General features: G+C 44.2%; 1 protein-coding gene across 2 annotated transcripts in view; it reads right to left on the bottom strand.

The window, feature by feature from the left end:
- The window catches only part of LOC109890065 (E3 ubiquitin-protein ligase MARCH8-like), a 135,077-nt gene that overhangs the window by 5,419 nt on the left and 104,462 nt on the right, over positions 1-25,196 (bottom strand). Inside the window, exons 4-8 of one of the 2 annotated variants that reach the window (XM_031823787.1) lie at positions 18,916-18,995; positions 17,132-18,124; positions 9,581-9,761; positions 6,872-7,007; positions 6,231-6,245 (exon numbers count right to left, since the gene is read on the bottom strand). In XM_031823787.1, the coding sequence (XP_031679647.1) occupies positions 6,231-6,245; positions 6,872-7,007; positions 9,581-9,761; positions 17,132-18,124; positions 18,916-18,995 (1,405 nt within the window). The remainder of the gene's footprint in view (positions 1-6,230; positions 6,246-6,871; positions 7,008-9,580; positions 9,762-17,131; positions 18,125-18,915; positions 18,996-25,196) is intronic. The other variant, XM_031823786.1, reaches the window with a different exon arrangement.

Below are 25,196 nucleotides of genomic sequence, written 5' to 3'. Positions count from 1 at the left end.
GCGTCCATCCATGTACAAGGGTAAGATAGTCTAGCTATCTACATTTTCAGAAAGTATTTTTAATTTCAAGTTATAGCCTAATGTTAGCTAGCTAACATTGAACCTGTTTGGTTAGTTATCTGCAGATTCAGACTTTTTGTTTTCTTTTGTTCTACTGTATTATTATTGACTGTGTAACTCTGTGTTGTTGTATGTGTCGAATTGCTACGCTTTATCTTGGCCAGGTCGCAGTTGCAAATGAGAACTTGTTGTCAACTAGCCTACCTGGTTAAATAAAGGTGAAATACAAAATAAATAAAAAATAAATTCATGCAGGGTAGTAACGCTCTGAGTTGGGACTATGGTTCAATGTTTAGCTAGCTAGCTACATGTCTAAACAAGTAACTATTTCAATAGAATGTTCATGATGTCACTGCGTCAACTGTCAATAGATGTAGCTGGTAAATTCGCTCTGCAAATCTACTGATTTCAGAGCACTCTCGTCTGAGTTAGGGATGCAAACTAGTCACCATTCGGCAGAATTCGCCATTTAGAACCCAAAATAGGTGATCCACGTGATTCGTGTAGATCCGATTAGAAAAGCTGGGGGGGGGGGTTGGATCACTACTGGCTGTAAGCGAATGAGTGATGCGCGTTTGGAGCAATACTGGCTGTATCCAAGGCTCAACCAATCATTTACAAAACAACAGAATGCAGCACTGCACGTGACTGAAGAAAGGAGAGACAACCAATTTACTACAGCATCAGTGCGCGTTCTGGAAAGTCAGCTTGCCAGTTACAGCAGGGCGTCCCCTGAACAATAACGAAGAGGTAACGTTAGGTGAGAAGCCTGACCACGGAGACGGGGATGAGAAGGTGATGAAGTGTACTTCATGAGCTGTAACCAAAAAACTACTGGCATTTGGAAAGTTTGAGTTGAGGGAAAAAGTGTGGTGGAACAAGTATTAGCATTTTTAAGAATCTTGCTAGCTGGATCGAATTCTCTGTTAGATAGCCAGAGAAATGTTGAGCATAATTAGCCAACTTATCTGATCAAATAATTGAGTTTATGGTGTGAAAATTAGCTTGCTAATAAAGTCAGATAGCTAACATTAGCTAGCTAACGTTACAACATCAGATGAGCTAACATTAGTAACCTAACCAATTCACCATAGTATTAACTGGTATAACGGTTAGTTGCTTACGGACCCAGGCAATCTGTGTGAAATGTTAACGAACCAACCACTAGCTGTTAACTAATGTTTTCCCTCTACAGTATATGGTTAATTTTTTAGACTGAGAGAATTAGGTGAAAATGAGGCGTTGCTTTTTAAACAAGTGGATTCAGGGATCAAGTGTAGCTGGAGCTGGGCCTGGCTTAAGCTGGTGCCACTATAGAGCTGAAAGGAACACCACACACTTTCCCTCTTTCTCACTTTTGCTGGCACATTGTAGAACAGATGTCCACAGGCAATGTCTATAGTGTCTATAATGGCCACCATGTGTGCACTATCGATGTCTATAGTGGCCACTATAATAGAGCAAAATAGAATGCCTGTTTGTTTCATTCTATTTCTACTTTATGTTTTTTTCCCAAGTGCAATATTTATGTGTGCGGTCACAAGTGTTCTATTATAAAGGCTGTCATGGCTAACTGAAATATTAGTGTATTGTTTTTGTCTCAAGACTTGAGTGTCATTTGCAGTAAAGTCTAGACAACAAATAACATTTGATTGCTTGCTTTACATTTTTTAGCTGTGAGTTAGGTTCACATTAACCACTTTTTATTTTACACACAGAGACTGATCATGTAGATCATATTCTTTGTTGTTTAATTAGTTAACCTGCAAAAACGTTGTTTGACTTGTTTGGAAAAGTTTATTAGTAACGTTTGGGATTCATTTTGTATGTATTTTAATTTGAAGGAAACTGGGTGGATTATTGACTGAAGCGCGCCAGTTAAACTGAGTTTTTATGGATATAAAGAAGGACATTATCGAATAAAAGGACCATTTGTTATGTAACTGGGACCTTTTGGAGTGCCAACAGAAGAAGATCATCAAAAGTAAGGCATTTTTTAATAGCACTATTTCTGACTTTCGTGGATTTCACCGGATGTTGGCCAGGTGGGACGCTACCGTCCCACCTGCTCATAAGAAGTTTTAAGTCAGAACGCTCGGATCAACCTTACTCCTCGGCCAGAGTGTCCCGTGTGCAATCTGAATGCTCTGATAGCAAAACGCTCTGAATTTATGAACGGACATTCTGACAACGCTCTGAGTTTCCAAATGCCCAGAGCACACTCTGGCATTCCAGTCTAAATTTTACGAAAACACCCATTGTTTTTTTTTCAAGGCAAGCAACACTGAACCATGCGCGAGAGCACCAGCTGTTCCGGCTGATGTGAGTAAGACCTTTAAACAGGTTAACATTCACAAGGCCGCAGCGCTAGACGGATTATCACAACGCATACTCAGAGCATGCGTTGTTCACCCACGACTGCGTGGCCGCACACGGCTCCAATACCATCATGATGTTTGCCGATGGCATGACGGTGGTAAGCCTGATCACCGACAACGATGAGACGGCCAATATGAAGGAGGTCAGAGACCTGGCAGTGTTGTGCCAGGACAACAACCTCTCCCTCAACGTCAGCAAGACAAATGAGCTGTTTATGGACTACAGGAAAAAAGGTCGAGCACGCCCCCATTCACATTGACAGGGATATAGTGGAGCGGGTCGAGAGCTTCAAGTTCCTAAGGATCCATCATGGTCCAAACACACAAACACAGTAATTAAGAGGGCATGACAACACCTCTTCCACCTCAAGAGGCTGAAAAGATTTGGCATGGGTCTTCAGATCCTCAAAAAGTTATACAGCTGCACCATTGAGAGCATCTTGACTGGTTAGATCACCGTTTGGTATGGTAACTATTTGGCATCTGACGCAAGGCGCTACAGAGGGTAGTGTGGACTGCCACCCAGTACCTCTATACCAGGCAGTGTTAGAAAAAGGCCCTAAAAATAGTCATAGACTCCAGCCACCATAGAATGCACCAAGTCTGGAACCAACAGGACCCTGAACAGCTTCTATCCCCAAGCCATGAGACTGCTAAATAATTTATTAAATAGTTAACCAAATACTGTAGCTTCCCGGACTATCTGCATTGACCCGTTTTGCACTAACTTTTGTTGACGCATCACATAGCTGCTGCTACTGTTTACTATCTGTCACTTTATTCCTAGTTATATGTACATATCTACCTCAATTACCTTGCACCCCTTCACATCGACTCAGTACTGGTACCCCTGGCATATACTCAAACAGTTCTGGGACACTGTAAAGTCCATGGAGAATAAGAGCACCTCCCTCCAGCTGCCCACTGCTCTGAGGCTAGGAAACATTGTCACCACCGATAAATCCGCTATAATTGAGAATTTCAATAAGCATTTCTCTACGGCTGGCCATGCTTTCCACATCGCTCCCCCTACCCCGGTCAACTGCCCGGCACCCTCCACAGCAACCCGCCAAAGCCCCCACCCTTTGTCCTTTACCCAAATCCAGATAGCCGATGTTCTGAAAGAGCTGCAAAATCTGGACCCCTACAAATCAGCCGGTATATCTCACTGGTCACCCCCAAAGCCAATTCCTCCTTTGGTCGTCATTCCTTCCAGTTCTCTGCTGCACATGACTGGAACAAATTGCAAAAATCTCTGAAGCTGGAGACTCACATGTCCCTCACTAGCTTTAAGCACCAGCTGTCAGAGCATTTTACAGATCACTGCACCTGTACTTAGCCTATCTGTAAACAGCCCATCTATCTACCTACCTCATCCCCATACTGGTATTTATTTATTTATTTTACTCCTTTGCACGCCAGTTTCTCTACCTGCACATTCATCTTCTGCTGATCTACCATTCCAGTGTTTAATTGCTATATTGTAATTACTTCACCACCATGGCCTATTTATTTCCTTAACTTACCTCATTTGCACTCTAGCTAACATTGAACCTGTTTGGTTAGCTATCTGCAGATTCAGACTTTTTGTTTTCTTTTGTTCTACTGTATTATTGACTGTATGTTTTGTTTATTCCATGTGTAACTCTGTGTTGCTGTATGTGTCGAATTGCTACGCTTTATCTTGGCCAGGTCGCAGTTGCAAATGAGAACTTGTTCTCAACTAGCCTACCTGGTTAAATAAAGGTGAAATAAATCAAATAAATAAATAGCCAAGTTATTACATCGTACCCCTTCACATCGACTCAGTACTGGTACCCCTGGCATATAGCCAAGTTATTACCTCGTACCCCTTCACATCGACTCAGTACAGGTAGCCCTGGCATATAGCCAAGTTATTACCTCGTACCCCTTCACATCGACTCAGTACTGGTACCCCTGGCATAAAGCCAAGTTATTACCTCGTACCCCTTCACATCGACTCAGTACTGGTACCCCTGGCATATAGCCAAGTTATTACCTCGTACCCCTTCACATCGACTCAGTACTGGTACCCCTGGCATATAGCCAAGTTATTACCTCGTACCCCTTCACATCGACTCAGTACTGGTACCCCTGGCATATAGTCAAGTTATTACCTCGTACCCCTTCACATCGACTCAGTCCTGGTACCCCTGGCATATAGCCAAGTTATTACCTCGTACCCCTTCACATCGACACACTACTGGTACCCCTGGCATATAGCCAAGTTATTACCTCGTACCCCTTCACATCGACTCAGTACAGGTAGCCCTGGCATATAGCCAAGTTATTACCTCGTACCCCTTCACATCGACTCAGTACTGGTACCCCTGGCATATAGCCAAGTTATTACCTCGTACCCCTTCACATCGACTCAGTACTGGTACCCCTGGCATATAGCCAAGTTATTACCTCGTACCCCTTCACATCGACTCAGTACTGGTACCCCTGGCATATAGCCAAGTTATTACCTAGTACCCCTTCACATCGACTCAGTACTGGTACCCCTGGCATATAGTCAAGTTATTACCTCGTACCCCTTCACATCGACTCAGTCCTGGTACCCCTGGCATATAGCCAAGTTATTACCTCGTACCCCTTCACATCAACTCAGTATTGGTACCCCTGGCATACAGCCAAGTTATTACCTCGTACCCCTTCACATCGACTCAGTACTGGTACCCCTGGCATATAGCCAAGTTATTACCTCGTACCCCTTCACATCGACTCAGTACTGGTACCCCTGGCATATAGCCAAGTTATTACCTCGTACCCCTTCACATCGACTCAGTACTGGTACCCCTGGCATATAGCCAAGTTATTACCTCGTACCCCTTCACATCGACTCAGTACTGGTACCCCTGGCATATAGCCAAGTTACTACCTCGTACCCCTTCACATCGACACACTACTGGTACCCCTGGCATATAGCCAAGTTATTACCTCGTACCCCTTCACATCGACTCAGTATTGGTACCCCTGGCATATAGCCAAGTTATTACCTCGTACCCCTTCACATCGACTCAGTACTGGTACCCCTGGCATATAGCCAAGTTATTACCTCGTACCCCTTCACATCGACTCAGTACTGGTACCCCTGGCATATAGCCAAGTTATTACCTCGTACCCCTTCACATCGACACACTACTGGTACCCCTGGCATATAGCCAAGTTATTACCTCGTACCCCTTCACATCGACTCAGTATTGGTACCCCTGGCATATAGCCAAGTTATTACCTCGTACCCCTTCACATCGACTCAGTACTGGTACCCCTGGCATATAGCCAAGTTATTACCTCGTACCCCTTCACATCGACTCAGTACTGGTACCCCTGGCATAGAGCCAAGTTATTACCTCGTACCCCTTCACATCGACTCAGTACTGGTACCCCTGGCATAGAGCCAAGTTATTACCTCGTACCCCTTCACATCGACTCAGTACTGGTACCCCTGGCATATAGCCAAGTTATTACCTCGTACCCCTGCACATCCACTCAGTACTGGTACCCCTGGCATATAGCCATATTATCGGTACTCATTGTGTATCTATTATTACTTGATTTACTTTTCTATTATTTCTCTATTTTCTCTTTCTCTGTATTGTTGGGAAAGGCTCGTGAGTAAGCATTCCACTGTTAGTTCACATGTTGTTTACGAAGCATGTGACAAATAAAATGTGATTTGAAATGAGAGAAAGACCTACACACCAGAGCCCAGTCTCACAGGAAATGACATAAAACAGGGTTAAAGGTCAAAGGTGAAAAATTTACCTGGGATTCTTCCGGCTGCATGGGTGAAGAGGTTGTCATTACAAAGTATTACCAGTGACAGAGAGAGAGAGAGAGAGAGAGAGAGAGAACAGATGATTGAATGTACACTATACAGTATAGCATGCCAGTATACTCCCTAGTCAAACTCGTGAAAACAGATGGTGGTTCTCTCTCTCCCATCCTTTCTCCTTTTTTAAATTTAACATTTATTTAACTAGGCAAGTCAGTTAACAACAAATTCTTATTTACAATGATGGCCTAGGAACAGTGGGTTAACTGCCTTTTTTACCTTGTCAGCTTGGGGACTTGATCTAGCAACCTTTCGCTTACTGGCCCAACACTCTAACCACTAGGCTACCGGCCGCTCCAACACAACATGTCAATCTGTGTGAACGGGCATGACCCGAGAGAGTGTGTGTATATGTGTCATTTTGTACGGTACTAGAATTGTGTATTGTGTTTTTGCCGTCACTGTATTAAGTGAAGGGTGTTGTGGTGCTTTTGGCGTGCACTGTCCATGCTGAGGGGTGTGTGGCTGTTCTAAGGTGTGTAGTGGTGTTTTTAGCATGCAGTGAAAGAATTGAAGAGTATGTGGTGTGCAGTGTCCATGCTGAAGGGTGTTGTGGTGGTTTTGTGCTAACCTGCTCTGATCTCGTCTGCAGTGCGGTCGATGAGCACGTAGAGGGACCACACCACACAGGTGATGGCGATGACATGGAACGTCACAGAACAAATTATCTTCCTCCTCTCACTAGACGTCATCTGGAGCTTCTCCCACTGAGAGAGGGAGAGAGAGAGAGAGAGAGAGAGAGAGAGAGAGAGAGAGAAACAAAAGAGGTCAAGTCAGACCCACACAAACACACACATGCACACACACTCAAAGACTCCATTGTGTTCTTTTGGACAGGGTTTGGGCGATTGACTATCAATGGACTTTTGCAGTCTGGCAAAAAATTCCCTCTTCAGAAGCTGCTTAAACTGAGTGCTAAATATTTGATGGCCATCATTCAGTCAGTGTAATGTGGATCATTCAGTTACACACTGATTCTGGTTAACAATTTATCAGCTGTCCAGTACCACTCAACCACATCGTTAGACCTCTCATAGATCCAACACCCAGGAGGGTTTCTTTATTGATCCATGAAACCCATTGAAATCAATGGTCAAATTCAAATACATATTGGTACATTACACATCTGAATATCTGATGCAATCTCTCAATAACCTTCATAGATGTCGACATGCTTTGAAATTCTTTAGAACAAGCATGAAAGGCCAATGGCCACAATGTATTTTTCAGCTTTCTGGTATTGATTTGATGAAAAGAAGGAAAGGGAGCCCTGAGAGGGATGACTGAATGGGGAACAGGGAGAGGAGCACTCTGCCCATCCACTCTTCTCTGTCAGAGAGGGGGTATAAGATGTGTGTGTGTGTGTTTAACTATTCTTGTGGGGTCGAAGTCATTTGACCAACTGGGGACATGTTGTTGGTCCCCATGATCTCTAGGGGGTTTAGGGTTAAGGTTAGAAGTAGTGTTAGGGTTAGAATTACATTAAGGGCTAGGAGCTAGGGTTAGTTTTAGGGTTAGGTTTAGGAGCTAAGGTTAGGTTTAGGGTTAGATTTAGGGTTAGTTTTAGGGTTAGGTTTAGGAGCTAAAGTTAAGTTTAGGGTTAGGTTTTTGGATTAAGTTTAGGGTTAAGGTTAGGTTTAAGAGTGTTTCGGTTTATGCTGGTATTAAACCTTAGGTTGCACAGGCCTATTGCAACTTTCTGCCCGGTTTCTATATTGTACATCAGACCGGTCTGGAGAGGGTGGGAGAACAGGAAAGGCATTAAGGTTAGGGTAAGAGTACGGGTTAGGGGTTAGGGAAAATAGGATTTTGAATGGGACTGAATTGGTGTGTCCCCACAAGGTCAGCTGTACAAGACTGTGTGTGTGTGTGTGTGTGTCCCTCAACGGGGACTCGGGACTATTAACAGAATGGCCTATATTTAAGTGCTTTTGTTCAATTAATCGACAGTGAAATCATTTGTATTAAAATGTTGAATCTGGAAGCAATGAAGACTGTTCCATGCCTGAAACAAGAGTGTATCATGTCAAAACCAAGTCTGCTGACTTGCACAGGCTTCAATCTTCCTTTTAAGAGACATTTTCTCAGCTATCTGCAATACAGGTATGACTGAGGAATGAAACAGGTTTTAAATATGGGCTTTGCTACGCAGAACAACTAGTCCAAGTCAACTAGTCCATTGTCAACACTTTGACTAAATCAGTAGACATGGATCAATATCTTTGAAAATACCATGTAAGTATCATTAGCATTTAAAACAATTGAATCCGTATTCATTGATCATATTTTGGACCAGAGTGAGGCTCTATCTCCACTAGCCAACCTATTGTTTCTGCAGTGAGGAGGATTCACCATCTTCATCAAATGTGTTCATTATTTATCTGAAGATAATCGCCAAAAAGCCTACCAGTATGCAAATGTATGTCTCTCTTACCGATGCGATTGGGTAGGCTACTGACCAGTCGATAACTTTGACATCACTGTCTGGCAAGTCCTGATGGACTCGCAAGTCCTGATGCAATACAGTATAACTACGTTATATGACTTATGAATGGCAAGGATACATGAGATTGACTTCATTCTGTCAGTTTGACACCATGTATAAACTAGTCAAGCTTGCTGTTCGTCAATCAAACCACAGTAAGCCTAGGTGCCAGCACTTCGTGGCTGCATACCAAACACGCAAAATAAATACATCCGTTTTCCAGAAAACAACAGGCTGCGAGGATTTCCACTCATCGTTACCACATTGTATGGGACGTGCAAATTGACTCACATAGACGATGAAGAAGCAGCATGCTTTCTCCTCCGTGTAAAGAAATTTGACCACTGCGTACACAAGACAGACACACAGGTACCAGGAGGCGGGACAGACAGCAGACTGTCAAACCAGCAGTGTTTCCCTGTCATCACTGTGTTTCCCTGACAGGCTCCTGTCCAATGAATAGATTGCTAGAAGATGCATTTCATTCATTCTAGTGGGAGAGGGCTTGGCTAACGTTGTTTCTGACTTGTGAATGGTAAAAAGTTGCCTAGATAATTTAAGTGAAAAAAAGTATCCAGCTGAAAATGAGTGTGCAACCGGCTATATGCTGTAGCCAACAGCCGATGCTAGACGAAAACACTGCGCACACACGCACACACACACACACACACACACACACACACACACACACACACACACACACACACACACACACACACACACACACACACACACACACACACACACACACACACACACACACACACACACACACACACAGTCCTTCTGTCTCACCTTGCGCAGGGGTTTCAGCTTGGTCTGCATGATGAACTGGTACTTGCAGAGTTCACAGCAGCGTGTGTCTGAGGACTTGATCCACTGCTGCAGGCACGCCTGGTGGACGAAACGCAGGCTGCCCGTACAGTGGCACGGTGTTATCAACGGGCTCTCATCATCTCCTTCACAGTGACAGATCCTACAGAGAGAGACACAGACACACAGGGTCAGTTACAGACACAGATAAGTAGACCATAGCAGATACACAGCTATTGGGACAGCAGCTAGCCTAGTGGATAGAACGTTGGGCCAGTAACCGAAAGGTTGCTGGATCGAATCCCCGAGCTGACAATGTAAAAATCTGTCATTCTACCCCTGAACAAGGCAGTTAACCCACTGTTCCCTGGTAGGTCATCATTATAAATAAGAACTTGTTCTTACATGACTTAAATAAAGCTTCAATAAAATATATATATACAGTGCCTTCAGAAAGTATTCATACACACCCCTTGACTCCAGTTTGTTGTTACAGCCTATAGAAAGTTACTGATAGAGTTATTACCCTCAGACAGCTATTACTTACAGGCAGTTACTGATAGAGTTATTACCCCCAGACAGTTATTACTTCCAGACAGTTACTGATAGAGTTATTACCCCCAGACAGTTATTACTAGTTAATGATACAGTTATTACTTAGACAGTTACTGATAAAGTTATTACCCCCAGACAGTTATTACTTCCAGACAGTTAATGATAAAGTTATTACCCCCAGACAGTTACTGATAGAGTTATTACCCCCAGACAGTTATTACTTCCAGACAGTTACTGATAGAGTTATTACCCCCAGACAGTTATTACTTACAGACAGTTACTGATAGAGTTATTACCCCCAGACAGTTATTACTTCCAGACAGTTACTGATAGAGTTATTACCCCCATACAGTTATTACTTCCAGACAGTTAATGATAAAGTTATTACCCCCAGACAGTTACTGATAGAGTTATTACCCCCAGACAGTTATTACTTCCAGACAGTTACTGATACATAGTAATTACCACCAGACAGTTATTACTTACAGACAGTTACTGATAGAGTAATTACCCCCAGACAGTTATTACTTCCAGACAGTTACTGATAGAGTTATTACCTCCAGACAGTTACTGATAGAGTTATTACCCCCAGACAGTTATTACTTACAAACAGTTACTGATAGAGTTATTACCCCCAGACAGTTATTACTTCCAGACAGTTACTGATAGAGTTATTACCCCCAGACAGTTATTACTTCCAGACAGTTACTGATAGAGTTATTACCCCCAGACAGTTATTACTTCCAGACAGTTACTGATAAAGTTATTACCCCCAGACAGTTACTGATAGAGTTATTACCCCCAGACAGTTATTACTTCCAGACAGTTACTGATAGAGTTATTACCCCCAGACAGTTATTACTTCCAGACAGTTTAATGATAAAGTTATTACCTCCAGACACACACACCCTCTCCCTATACACACACACCCTCTCCCTATACACATACACCCTCTCCCTATACACACACACACCCTCTCCCTATACACACACACACCCTCTCCCTATACACACACACACCCTCTCCCTATACACACACACACCCTCTCCCTATACACACACACACCCTCTCCCTATACACACACACACCCTCTCCCTATACACACACACACCCTCTCCCTATACACACACACCCTCTCCCTATACACACACACCCACTCCCTATACACACACACACCCTCTCCCTCTCCCTATACACACACACCCTCTCCCTATACACACACACCCTCTCCCTATACACACACACCTTCTCCCTATACACACACACACCCTCTCCCTATACACACACACCCTCTCCCTATACACACACACCCTCTCCCTATACACACACACCCTCTCCCTATACACACACACACCCTCTCCCTATACACACACACTCTCTCCCTATACACACACACACATCCTCTCCCTATACACACACACACACGCCCTCTCCCTATACACACACACACACCCTCTCCCTATACACACACACACACACCCTCTCCTTATACACACACACACACCCTCTCCTTATACACACACACACACACACACACTCTCCTTATACACACACACACATCTAGGTTGAGTCGGGGAGGTAGGTGTGATTAAATGACAACATAAAGAAAGGAGGAGGGAAAACAGAACAGCATTATGACTTCCTCAAAAACAGACTAAGGAGGATAGAGGCGTGGAGGGATGGAGGAGGGATAGATAGGAGGTAGTTCTATTGGTTATGGCTGGGGAGGAGAAGAGGAGAGAGGCGAGGAGGGAGAGAGAGGAGGTAGTTCTTAGTGGTTATGGCTGGGGAGGAGAAGATGAGAGAGGCGAGGAGGGAGAGAGATGAGGTAGTTCTTAGTGGTTATGGCTGGGGAGGAGAAGAGGAGAGAGGCGTGGAGGGAGAGAGAGGAGGTAGTTCTTAGTGGTTATGGCTGGGGAGGAGAAGATGAGAGAGGCGTGGAGGGAGAGAGAGGAGGTAGTTCTTAGTGGTTATGGCTGGGGAGGAGAAGAGGAGAGAGGCGTGGAGGGAGAGTGTGTGTGGTGTTTGTTTGCGGCTCTGCAAATCACTGAGAAACATGTACCATACCAGTCTGACTCCATAACGGTAGTCATAAAGAATGAGACATTTAGAATAGTATTCAGATAGTGTGTGAGATGATGTTTTACCAGACTGTTGAGTGGGGACAAAATTGGTGTAAATAGACTAGCATGTGATACACTGCTGGCTGGGAATATGATAGAAACAGGGATTCAATTTGCCCTGCTTTGTCAGCCAGAACACACCTTCTTGAGCAGAGATAGTGAGATGGTAAGTGCCATGGACACTAGCAGAGCATCTCAACATGAAACGCATTCAAATACCAGTGGGAAACATGATGTAAACAGAATGATTATTCCTAATCCCTCTCTCGCTCTCTGTATGAATATTTCATCATCTATCTGTCTTTAAACTTGGCGCCCGCCAAACATACACGTTTCCTGTTTTAATTCAGACTTGTCATGAACGAGCATTATAATATCTGTATAATTTGGAAGTATTGGAATTAGGACAAGACAGTATCTAAAGGAAATACTGTCGCAATAGTGAACTATAGTGATCAAATGTATTTGGAGGTGTTTGCAGAATTGTTTTATTTTGCAGTGACATTTGTTGTATCTGCCCCCAGGGCACACACTGGTTGAATCAACTATGCTTTCACATCATTTCAATGAAATGATATTGAACTAACGTGGAATGGACGTTAAAATGATGTCTGTGCCCAGCGGGTGACCCTTTCTAACAGTCTATTTTTTTTGCAAATTGTTGTGGACCAGTCCGATGTGGATGGTCATTTGTTGTCTGGCTACTTTGGGAATATTAAATAATCATGGCCAGAAAAGGTGAGGAATTTATTCTGCAATGGTTATTAAGAACACCTGCTCTTTCCATGACAGACTGACCAGGTGAATCCAGGTGAAAACTATGATCCCTTATTGATGTCACTTGTTAAATCCACCTCAAATCAGTGTAGATGAAGGGGAGGAGACAGGTTAAAGATAGAATTTGAACCCTTCAGACAATTGAGACATGGATTGTGGATGTGTGCCGTTCAGATGGTGAATGGGCAAGACAAAATAAGTGCCTTTGAACTGGGTACGGTAATAGGTGCCAGGCATAATGGTTTGTGTCAAGAACTGAAACGCCCCTGGGTTTTTCACTCAACAGTTTCCTGTTTGTATCAAGAACGGCCAGCCAACTTGACACAACTGTGGAAAGCATTGGAGTCAACATGGGCCAGCATCCCTGTGGAACCCTTTCAACACCTTGCAGAGTCCATGCCCTGATGAATAGGGGTTGTTCAATTTAATATTAGGAAGGTGTTCCTAATGTTTTTTACACTCAGTATATATTTCACATTTGCACAAGTCTACTACTAGTCTACTATTACCTTCTTGCAATGCAAGACTTCAACCATTAGAAACTATTTGACCGCATGATGGTTTACGGGAGGATAAGCACATTCACAGTCAATTTCAGTTTTTATAAAAGTCAACTATTGAGTGAAAAATGTAGCATATGCATGTTTTAGAACACAACTTTCATAAATGAGGCCCCTGATGACAGTCGCATCTAAAGCTCTCCTCTGTTCCTCCTCTGTTCCTCCTCTGTTCCTCCCTCATACACCCTGATCACACAGTCAACATCCAGTAAGCAGTTGAATAACTTTCTCCTCTCCACTGTGTTTAATAATATAATACCATTGTTTCAATGGAAAAACCTTCCCAGTTTTCTCTGCTCTGAGTGGTACGTCCGTACAAGTCAGCATTGATCTATAACATCTCCTTTCCATTGGTAACACATTTGAGCTGGCTCAATTTCTAATTATTGCCTCTTGTTCAGATTCAAGCCGAACCGGGGAGAGTCACTCCAATAATGTGTCAGAAAGACTGTTGCATTAGGCTAGCAGCCAGGACAGAGTGGAGCAGAATGAACAGAGTGGGTGGCAAGGCATAATATAATAGCCATATCTAGGAAAACCAAAGGCTGGGCCTAATATAGTGTATAAGAGGTCATACAAGAAGTTTTTTGGTGATTCATATGTTGATGATGTAAAGAAAATTTGCTGGTCTGTGGTGAGGAGCAACCAGATGCTGCACTTGATGCATTTATGAAACTACTTATTCCAGTTACTAATAAGCACGTACTCATTAATAAAATGACTGTAAAAACTGTTAAATCCCCTTGGATTGATGAGGGATTGAAAAATTGTATGGTTGGGAGGGATGAGGCAAAAGGTATGGCAATTAAGTCTGGCAGCCCAACTGACTGGCAAACATACTGCAAATTAAGAAATCATGTGACTAAACTAAATGAAAAGAAACTACACTACGAAACAAAGATAAATTATATAAAGAATGATAGTAAAAAGCTTTGGGGCCTTAAATGACATTTTGGGGGAAAAAAGCCAACTCGGCTCCTTCATTCATTGAATCAGATGGCTCATTCATCACAAATCCCACTGATATTGCAAACTACCCTTAATGACTTTTTCATTGGCAAGATAAACAAACTTAGTGATGACATGCCAGCAACAAACGCAGACACTACACATCCAAGTATATCGGACCAAATTATGAAAGACAAGAATTGTACTTTTGAATTCTGTAAAGTCAGTGTGGAAGAGGTGAACAAAATATTGTTGTCTATCAACAATGACAAGCCAGCAGGGTCTGAAAATCTAGATGGAAAATTACTAAGGATAATAGCTGACGATATTGCCATATCTTTAATTTAAGCCTACTAGAGAGTGTGTGCCCTCAGGCCTGGAGGGAAGCCCCCTAGAGACTGTGTGCCCTCAGGCCTGGAGGGAAGCCCCCTTTACTGGTTCAAATAGCTGACCGATCAGCCTGTCAACAACTCTTAGTAAACTTCTAGAAAAAAATGTGTTTGACCAGATACAATGCTATTTTACAGTAAACAAATTGACAACAGAATTTCAGCATGCGTATAGGGAAGGACACTCAACAAGCACAGCACTTACACAAATGATGATTGGCTGAGAGAAATTGATGATAAAATGATTGTGGGGGCTGTCTTATTAGACTTCAGTGCAGCTTTTGACATTATTGATCATAGTCTGCTGCTGGAAAAACTTGTGTTATGGCTTTACACCCCCTGCTATAATGTGGATAAAGAGTTACTTGTCTAACAAAACACAGAAGGTGTTCTTTAATGGAAGCCTATCAAATATAATCCAGTTAGAATCAGGAAATCCCCAGGGTAGCTGTTTAGGCCCCTTGCTTTTTCCAATTTTTATGCAGATGACTCAATGCTATACACGTCAGCTACTACAGCGACTAAAATGACTGCAACACTCAACAAAAAGCTGCAGTTAGTTTCAGAGTGGGTGGCAAGGAATAAGTTATCCCTAAATATTTCTAAAACTAAAAGCAATGTATTTGGAAAAACACTCACTAAACCCTAAACCTCAACTAAATCTTGTAATAAATCATGTGGAAGTTGAGCAACACAAACACAAACATTGGCACAGACACACACACACACACACACACACACACACACACACACACACACACACACACACACACACACACACACACACACACACACACACACACACACACACACACACACACACACACACTATAAATACACATGGATTTAGTAATGTAGATATGTGGTAGTGGTGGAGTAGGGGCCTGAGGGCACACAGTGTGTTGTGAAATCTGTGAATGTATTCTACTGTTTTAAAATGGTATAAACTGCCTTAATTTTGAGGGACCCCAGGAAGAGTAGCTGCTATGGGGATCCATAATAAATACAAATACAAACAGGAAGTGTCAGTAGTGATCTCAATCCATGAGTACATCCCAAATGGCACCCTATTACTCTTTATAGTGCACCACTTTAGGAATAGAGTTCAATCAAAGCTCCTTAAGGTTCTATACTTGTCTTGGTCTCTATAGGGAGTAACAAGTCAGGACACCATCCACCTGTGTCTGTGTGTTCGCCTGTCTCTGTCTCTCTCTACTTCCCTCTCTCTCTCTGTCTGTCTGTCAAGTCAGAACACCATCCGCACCCCTCTGTCTGCCTGTCTCTCTGTCTGCCTGTCTGTCTGTCTGCCTGTCTGTCCCTGTGGATTGCCAGACTTAATCATTTAAATCCTACTTAGCAAGTAGAAAAATAAAACACACCCACGCAAGCCTTGCACTCACACACCTACACTTGCCTACGCAGTACATACTCCTGACACGAGCCAGTTCATGAGCTACCCGACCTTGGTCTGACACAAAGTGTGTGTGTGTATACATGTATGCGTGTATACGTCTGTGTGTCATACCTTATAATGCTATTTGAAGCCAATAATCTGCCTGTTGATCCCTAGCCTGAACCCACTCCCAGAGAGCTCATGTTCCTCTCTCCCAGGACAACTACCTCATTTGAACTGGGTCAGGGAGTGTGTGGCGTGCAGGAATATACCACCACAAGGTTGAAGGGGGGTGGACCACAGGACTCTACCACCACAAGGTTGAAAGGGGATGGACCACAGGACTCTACCACCACAAGGTTGAAAGGGGATGGACCACAGGACTCTACCACCACAAGGTTGAAGGGGGGTGGACCACAGGACTCTACCACCACAAGGTTGAAGGGGGGTGGACCACAGGACTCTACCACTGTAAGGTTGGAAGGGGGTGGACCACAGGACTCTATCACCACAAGGTTGAAAGGGGGTGGATCACAGGACTCTACCACCGCAAGGTTGAACGGGGGTGGACCAAAGGACTCTACCACCGCAAGGTTGAACGGGGGTGGACCAAAGGACTCTACTTCCACGTCACATCACAGGGGTGTTCAGGCTCTACCACTTCACAGGATGGGCTGGGCAGGACTCTACTACGTCACGTCCCAGGAGGGGTGAGCAGGATCCAGCAATGGCATTCTATGGAACTCTACCACAAAACAGCACAGGGTGACAATCCAGGAATCACCCACCTGCAGCAGTCTCCGGACAGCGAATAGGGAGAGAGCGGGCCTGGCGTGAGCGGCCCTGTTTTCTCTGAGTGGGTGGGTGACGAACACTGGTCCAGAAACGAAAACTGGTCCAGATCGCTGTCTTCGTCCATGTAGCAGAGGGGGGCTTCCCCGAGGAGAGCTGCTACCCCGCCTCCAGCATCTCTTCCTGGGATTCCAGCCCTTGTCCAAGCCCCGGTCCTTACCTTGGGGACCTCAAACACCTCATCATCTCCCAAGAGGTCCTCTGCTCCCCCCAGGGGAGGCTCACTGCCCCCCATCAGGGCGCTGGAGGATTTGGCGATGTGGAGGCGGGAATCGTAGCTCCCCAGCTCAGAACACTGGAGACTGGCCGAAGTAGAGGAGCGAGAGAAAGGGAGGAAGAGGCGGAGGAGGTTGGAGCTGGGAGGGTGGAGCTGGGAGTTAGGAGGAGGAGGAGGGGGGACGCCGGTAGAGGGAGGTTGGATGCAGTGTTGGGGGTTGAGGTATTTGTAGTTGTTGGTGAACGAGGGGACGAGGTGAGGGTGTGTGTGGGTGTGTGTGTGCGTGGGGAACGAAGGTAGGTTTGAGGCCTGGTGTGGGAGTGTGGCTGCCTTGCCGTTGAGTGCCTTGGACTTCTTGTCCATGTTGGGTGGTTCGGGTTTAACCTCCAGCTCTCCTTCAGAACAGGTCCGGTCTATGAAGTGCAGTCCACTACAGAGACTATCCATGCGCTGGCCAACATCGTTCAGAGAGCGAGAAAACTTCAGTGTCCCATTGACTGTGGAGGGGCGGAGCAATGAAAACCATTCCGTTCCGAATGAAACCCCACCCCGGGCTTTGGGGGGCTTGAAGGCTGGGGGTGCGTCCAGGCAGAGCGTTGTCATGGAGATGTCTCCTCCTGACCCCTGAGAGGTTTTGCCGTTTGAGTTCAATAGAACCACGGCGGTCTGCAAAGGCTTCTGGGAGCACTGATCTGGAGATGTGGTGGTAAGGCTGTGTGTGAGGGAGTGGAGGGATAGAGGGATGAAGGGATGGAAGTTGGAGGAGTGGAGGGATGAAGGGATGGAAGTTGGAGGAGTGTGGGGATGAAGGGATGAAAGTTGGAGGAGTGGAGGGATGAAGGCATGGACAGGTGGATGATAGCGGAAAACCGGTACAGGAGAGAGGAGAAGAGAGACAAGCAGGAGGGAGGAGAGAGGGGTAGAAAAAAAGAGAAATGAAACAAAAGGCCAGCGTGCATTCAAAGAAAGAAAACAGGATGGAGAATTAAAACAGGGAAACAAGGTGGTTGGTGTAAAGCAGACAATGTGACAATGGACAATAAAGTGTTCTTCTTCAGTACAGTGTAGTACTCCTCACTTCCAACTCTAGCTCCTATCTATTCTGTTTGTCATCAGGCAACACCATCTGTTTTTTTATTTTTTATTTTTTTTATTTTACCTTTATTTAACCAGGCAAGTCAGTTAAGAACAAATTCTTATTTTCAATGACGGCCTAGGAACAGTGGGTTAACTGCCTGTTCAGGGGCAGAACGACAGATTTGTACCTTGTCAGCTCGGGGATTCGAACTTGCAACCTTCCGGTTACTAGTCCAACGCTCTAACCACTAGGCTACCCTGCCGTCTGTGACCCGTCTTTCATAATATCAACTATCCATGGGTTTGCCTTGCCCTCAGCAACCCAATGCAATTGAAGGATGTAAACCAGCAGATGTCATGGTTGGAGGGTTAAAGGTCAGGGGGTTAGAGTTCAAAGGTTATTATTTAAAGGTGTGTGTACAGTACCTGCAGATGTCCTGGTTGGAGGGGGTGACCGACGTTCGTGAGAAGTTGCAGGGGACGTTGACGGAGGTGGGGCTCCCCGCCTGAGGGAGAGAGCGAGAAATACAAAAATAACTCTGATTAGTCTCATTGGCATCACCAAATGCCTGCATATACAGTAAAGAGTAGTGCTGAGTGATTAACCGACTACGTTAGGTTAGATACACACAAGCCACACGAGAGAGAAATGAACACAACACACAACGATGAGAGAAAGGATAAGAGAGTTTGTGAAAGTATGCCTAGCTAACTAGGATGACTAAAGACAGTGTAGTATGGGGATCACAGAGATAACTTTGTCTGGCTGGCAGGCTGCTACTGCCTGAGCAAGCACGAGATGATAACTTTAAGGAATTCAAAATAATAGTCATCAAATAAAAATGAAGTAATATGCACAACTAAAATATTTTATTATTTCATTGTAATTTAAAAATGTTCTATTGATGTCTACCCAATGTGGACCTGACAGAGACAATATTTTGACAATTGAATGTTCACTATTTTTGGCTTGGAAAGCTCTAATCATTGTATTGTCATTATTTCATAATGCATTTCTTGTTTAAATGTTTTTATTGGAACCGAAATCGAAAACCGTTATTATTTTTTAATAATTGAAACGAAAAACAAACTAGAAAAGCACTAATCACTGAGCAGTAGTAGAGAGAGAGCTGGCCTCTGATTAGCTGTATACTTCCTCAGATATACATTGAACAAAAATATAAATGCATGAGCTGAAAAGAAATATCCCCTGAAACACAAGAAGCTTATTTCTCTCAAATTTTGTGCACAATTTGTTTACATCCCTGTCTGTAATAAAGCCATTTTGTGGAGAAAAACTCATTCTGATTGGCTGGGCCTGGCTCCCCAGTGGGTGGGCCTATTCCCTCCCAGACCCACCCATGGCTGCACCCCTGCCCAGTCATGTGAAATCCATGGATTAGGGCCTAATGAATTTATTTCAATAGACTCTTCCTTATGAACTGTAACTCAGTAAAATCTTTGAAATTGTTGCATGTGGCGTTTATATTTTTGTTCAGTGTACTATATCCCATTTAGCAGACGCGTTTTAAGCGTTCAGTTCCACAGAATGCACATTTCTATCCAGCCCGCGCAATAATTTGGGTTGTCAATTCATTTTGGCCAGCTTCCATACCGCCCGTGATGCGCTGCACTACATGTCAGAGCAACCACCGCCAACACACGGTTTAGCGTGTGTCACACACGCTAAACCGCAGTGCATTACCACACACACACACAAGAGCCAGCCAGTGCGCTGTATCATGTCATCATTAATGGCACAGACCAAAAGTTTAAACGTGGTGTAGGCTAAATGTCCATGCCAAGTTTCCGTCCCAACAGGTCATTGCTTTAGCCGACAGTTAAAGATAAAATATTCACACATGGTTATAAATGACTACTAAAGGACAACAGGACGCACACGCGAGTATAAATGAGTCAACAACTGAGTCAGCCTCTTTTTAAAATTACTGCCTGATGCGCTCGCATCTGTGAATGGACTGTCAGTTGCTTTGCTTTCGTGTCCCGTTTTTTATTTTCTTTCGTGTGTCGGGTTTACAGCGCGCAGCGGAGGGAAGTGTACAGACACAGTACAGTCCTAGCTAGGCTACTAAAATGTTGCAGCCTAGCTTCGTTTTTTAAAGCTTGACAATGAATAACCTAAAAACAAACCTTGCAATAAATCACCATAAAAAAGGAGAAACATGTAGGCCTATAACAGCAACATTTGAGCAGTAGTCTAGGCTGGCTACTCAACTACAATACATTTGAGCAGTAGTCTAGGCTGGCTACTCAACTACAATACATTTGAGCAGTAGTCTAGGCTGGCTACTCAAATACAATACATTTGAGCAGTAGTCTAGGCTGGCTACTCAACTACAATACATTTGAGCAGTAGTCTAGGCTGGCTACTCAACTACAATACATTTGAGCAGTAGTCTAGGCTGGCTACTCAACTACAATACATTTGAGCAGTAGTCTAGGCTGGCTACTCAACTGCAATACATTTTGAGCAGTAGTCTAGGCTGGCTACTCAACTACAATACATTTGAGCAGTAGTCTAGGCTGGCTACTCAACTACAATACATTTGAGCAGTAGTCTAGGCTGGCTACTCAACTACAATACATTTGAGCAGTAGTCTAGGCTGGCTACTCAACTACAATACATTTGAGCAGTAGTCTAGGCTGGCTACTCAACTACAATACATTTGAGCAGTAGTCTAGGCTGGCTACTCAACTACAATACATTTGAGCAGTAGTCTAGGCTGGCTACTCAACTGCAAAAGGTATGGCAATTAAGTCTGGCAGTCCAACTGACTGGCAAACATGCTGCAAATTAAGAAATCATGTGACTAAACTAAATGAAAAGAAAGTACACTACGAAACAAAGATAAATTATATAAAGAAATATAGTAAAAAGCTTTGGGGCCTTAAATTACATTTTTGGGGAAAAAAGCCAACTCGGCTCCTTCATTCATTGAATCAGATGGCTCATTCATCACAAAGCCCAATGAATATTGCAAACTACCCTTAATGACTTTTTCATTGGCAAGATAAACAAACTTAGTGATGACATGCCAGCAACAAACGCAGACACTACACATCCAAGTATATCGGACCAAATTATGAAAGACAAGAATTGTACTTTTGAATTCTGTAAAGTCAGTGTGGAAGAGGTGAACAAAATATTGTTGTCTATCAACAATGACAAGCCAGGAGGGTCTGACAATCTAGATGGAAAATGACTGAGGGAGGATAATAGCAGGCGATTTTGCCACTACTATTTGCCACATCTTCAATTTAAGCCTACTAGAGACCGTGTGCCCTCAGGCCTGGAGGAAAGCGCTACTGAAGAATAGTAAAAGCCCTCTTTACTGGCTCAAATAACCGACCAATCAGCCTGTTACCAACCCTTCGTAAACTTCTGGAAAAAATTGTGTTTGACCAGATACAATGCTATTTTACAGTAAACAAATCAACAACAGAATTTCAGCATGGTTATAGGGAAGGACAATCAACAAACACAGCACTTACACAAATGACTGATAATTGGCTGAGAGAAATTGATGATAAAATTATTGTGGGGGCTGTCTTGTTTGACTTCAATGCAGCTTTAGACATTATTGATCATAGTTTGCTGCTGGAAAAACATATGTTATGGCTTTACACCGCCACCTATAATGTGGAAAAGGAGTTACTTGTCTAACAGAACTTAGAGGGTGTTCTTTAATGGAAGCCTATCAAATATAATCCAGTTAGAATCAGGAAATCCCCAGGGTAGCTGTTTAGGCCCCTTGCTTTTCCAATTTTTACTAACGACATGCCATTGACATTGACTGAGTTAAGCCGTAGTTTCTTTGCATGCATATGAATCAATACTATACACATCAGCTACTACAGCGAATGAAATGACTGCAACACTCAACAAAGAGCTGCAGGTAGTTTCAGAGTGGGTGGCAAGGAATAAGTTATCCCTAAATATTTCTAAAACTGTAAGCATTGTGACGCCTCTTGCACTGAGATGCAGTGTCTTAGACCATTGTGCCACTCGGGAGCCCTCTTACCTGGAAGCTTATAAGAAATCATGCTATGCCCTCCGACAAACAATCAAACAGGCAAAGCGTCAATAAAGGACTAGGATTGAATCGTATTACAGGGCTTGCAAACAATTACAGACTACAAAGGGAAGCATAGCCGAGAGCTGCCCAGTGACATGAGCCTACCAGACGAGGTAAACTACTTCTATGCTCGCTTCGAGGCAAACAACTTCTTTGCTCGCTTTGAGGACAAGACAGTGCCACCGACACGTCCCGCTTCCAAAACCTGCGGGCTCTCCTTCACTGCAGCCAACGTGAGTGAACCCTCTCAAGGCTGCCGGACCGGCATCCCTAGCCGTGTCCTAAGAGCATGCGCAGACAAGCTGGCTGGTGTGTTTACGGACATATTCGATCTATCCTTATCCCAGTCTGCTGTTCCCACATGCTTCAAGAGGGCCACCATTGTTCCTGTTCCCAAGAAAGCTAAGGCTAAAGCTAACTGAGCTAAATTACTATCGCCCCGTAGCACTCACCGTCATCATGAAGTGCTTTGAGAGACTAGTCAAGGATCATATCACCTCCAGCCTACCTGACACCCTAGACCCACTCCAATTTGCATACCTCCCCAATAGGTCCACAGACTACGCAATCACAATCACACTGCACACTGCCCTAACCCATCTGGATAAGAGGAATACCTATGTAAGAATGCAGTTCATCGACTACAGCTCAGCATTTAACACCATAGTACACTCCAAACTCATCTTTAAGGTCGAGACCCTGGGTCTCGACCCCGCCCTGTGCGACTGGTTCCTGGACTTCCTGACAGGCCGTCCCCAGGTGGTGTGGGTAGGAAACAACATCTCCACCCCGCTGATCCTCAACACTGGAGCCCCACAAGGGTGTGTTCTGAGCCCTCTCCTGTACTCCCTGTTCACCCATGACTGAGTGGCCATGCACGCCTCCAACTCAATCATCAAGTTTGCAGACGACACTACAGTGGTAGGCTTGATTACCAACAACGATGAGACGGCCTACAGGGAGGAGGTGAGAGCCCTCGGAGTGGTGTCAGGAAAATAACCTCACACACAATGTCAACAAAACAAAGTAGATGATCGTGGACTTCAGGAAACAGCAGAGGGAGCAGCCCCCTATCCACATCGACGGGACAGTAGTAGAGAAGGTGGAAAGTTTTAAGTTCCTCGGTGTACACATCACGGACAAACTGAAATGGTCCACCCACACAGACAGCGTGGTGAAGAAGGCGCAATAGCGCCTCTTCAACCTCAGGAGGCTGAAGAAATTTGTCTTGTCACCAAAAACACTCACAAACCTTTACTCACAAACCTTTACAGATGCACAATCCAGAGCATCCTGTCCATCTGTATCACCACATGGTACGGCAACTGCTCCGCTCACAACCGCAAGGCTCTCTAGAGGGTGGTGAGGTCTGCACAACGCATCACCGGGGGCAAACTACCTGCCCTCCAGGACACCTACACCACCTGATGTCACAGGAAGGCCAAAAAGATCATCAAGGATAACATCCACCCGAGCCACCGCCTGTTCACCCCACTATCATCCAGAAGGCGAGGTCAGTACAGGTGCATCAAAGCGGGGACAGAAAGACTGAAAAACAGCTTCTATCTCAAGGCCATCAGACTGTTAAACAGCCACCACTAACATTGAGTGGCTGCTGCCAACATACTGACTCAATTCTCTAGCCACTAATAATTAAAAATTGAATGTAATAAATATATCACTAGCCACTTTAAACAATGCCTCTTTATATAATGTTTACATAGCCTACATCTCATATGTATATACTGTACTCTATACCATCTACTGCATCTTGCCTATTCCGGCCATCGCTCATCCACATGTTTTTATGAACATATTCTTATTCATTCCTGTAGTTGTTGTGAAATTGTTAGTGCTAGATTACTTGTTAGATATTACTGCATGGTCAGAACTAGAAGCACAAGCATTTCACTACACTTGCATTAACATCTGCTAACCATGTGTATGTGACAAATAAAATTTGATTTGATTTGTCCGAATCTGTAATACCAATATGTTTTAAGCAGACCACCATAGTGCCTGTGCCCAAGAACACTAAGGTAACCTGCCTAAATTACTACCGACCCGTAGCACTCACGTCTGTAGCCATGAAGTGCTTTGAAAGGCTGGTCATGGCTCACATCAACACCATTATCCCAGAAACCCTAGACCCACCTGAATTTGCATATCGCCCCAAAAGATCCACAGATGGTGCAATCTCTATTGCACTCCACACTGCCCTTTCCCACCTGGACAAAAGGAAAACCTATGTTAGATTGCAATTCATTGACTACAGCTCAGCATTCAACACCATCGTGCCCTTAAAGCTCATCAATAAGCTAAGGACCCTGGGACTAAACACCTCCCTCTGCAACTGGATCCTGGACTTCCTGACGGGCCGCCCCCAGGTGGTGAGGGTAGGTAACAACACATCCGCCATGTTGATCCTCAACACAGGGGCCCATCAGGGGTGCGTGCTCAGTCCCCTCCTGTATTCCCTGTTCACTCATGATTGCACAGCCAGGCACGACCCCAACACCATCATTAAATTTGTCGATGACAAAAACAGTGGTAGGCCTGATCACCAACAACGATGAGACAGCCTATAGGGAGGAGGTCAGAGACCTGTCC

Source organism: Oncorhynchus kisutch, linkage group LG4, assembly GCF_002021735.2.
Source record: "Oncorhynchus kisutch isolate 150728-3 linkage group LG4, Okis_V2, whole genome shotgun sequence".
NCBI lineage: Eukaryota > Metazoa > Chordata > Actinopteri > Salmoniformes > Salmonidae > Oncorhynchus > Oncorhynchus kisutch.
This window is presented reverse-complemented; position numbering and strand designations above follow the sequence as displayed.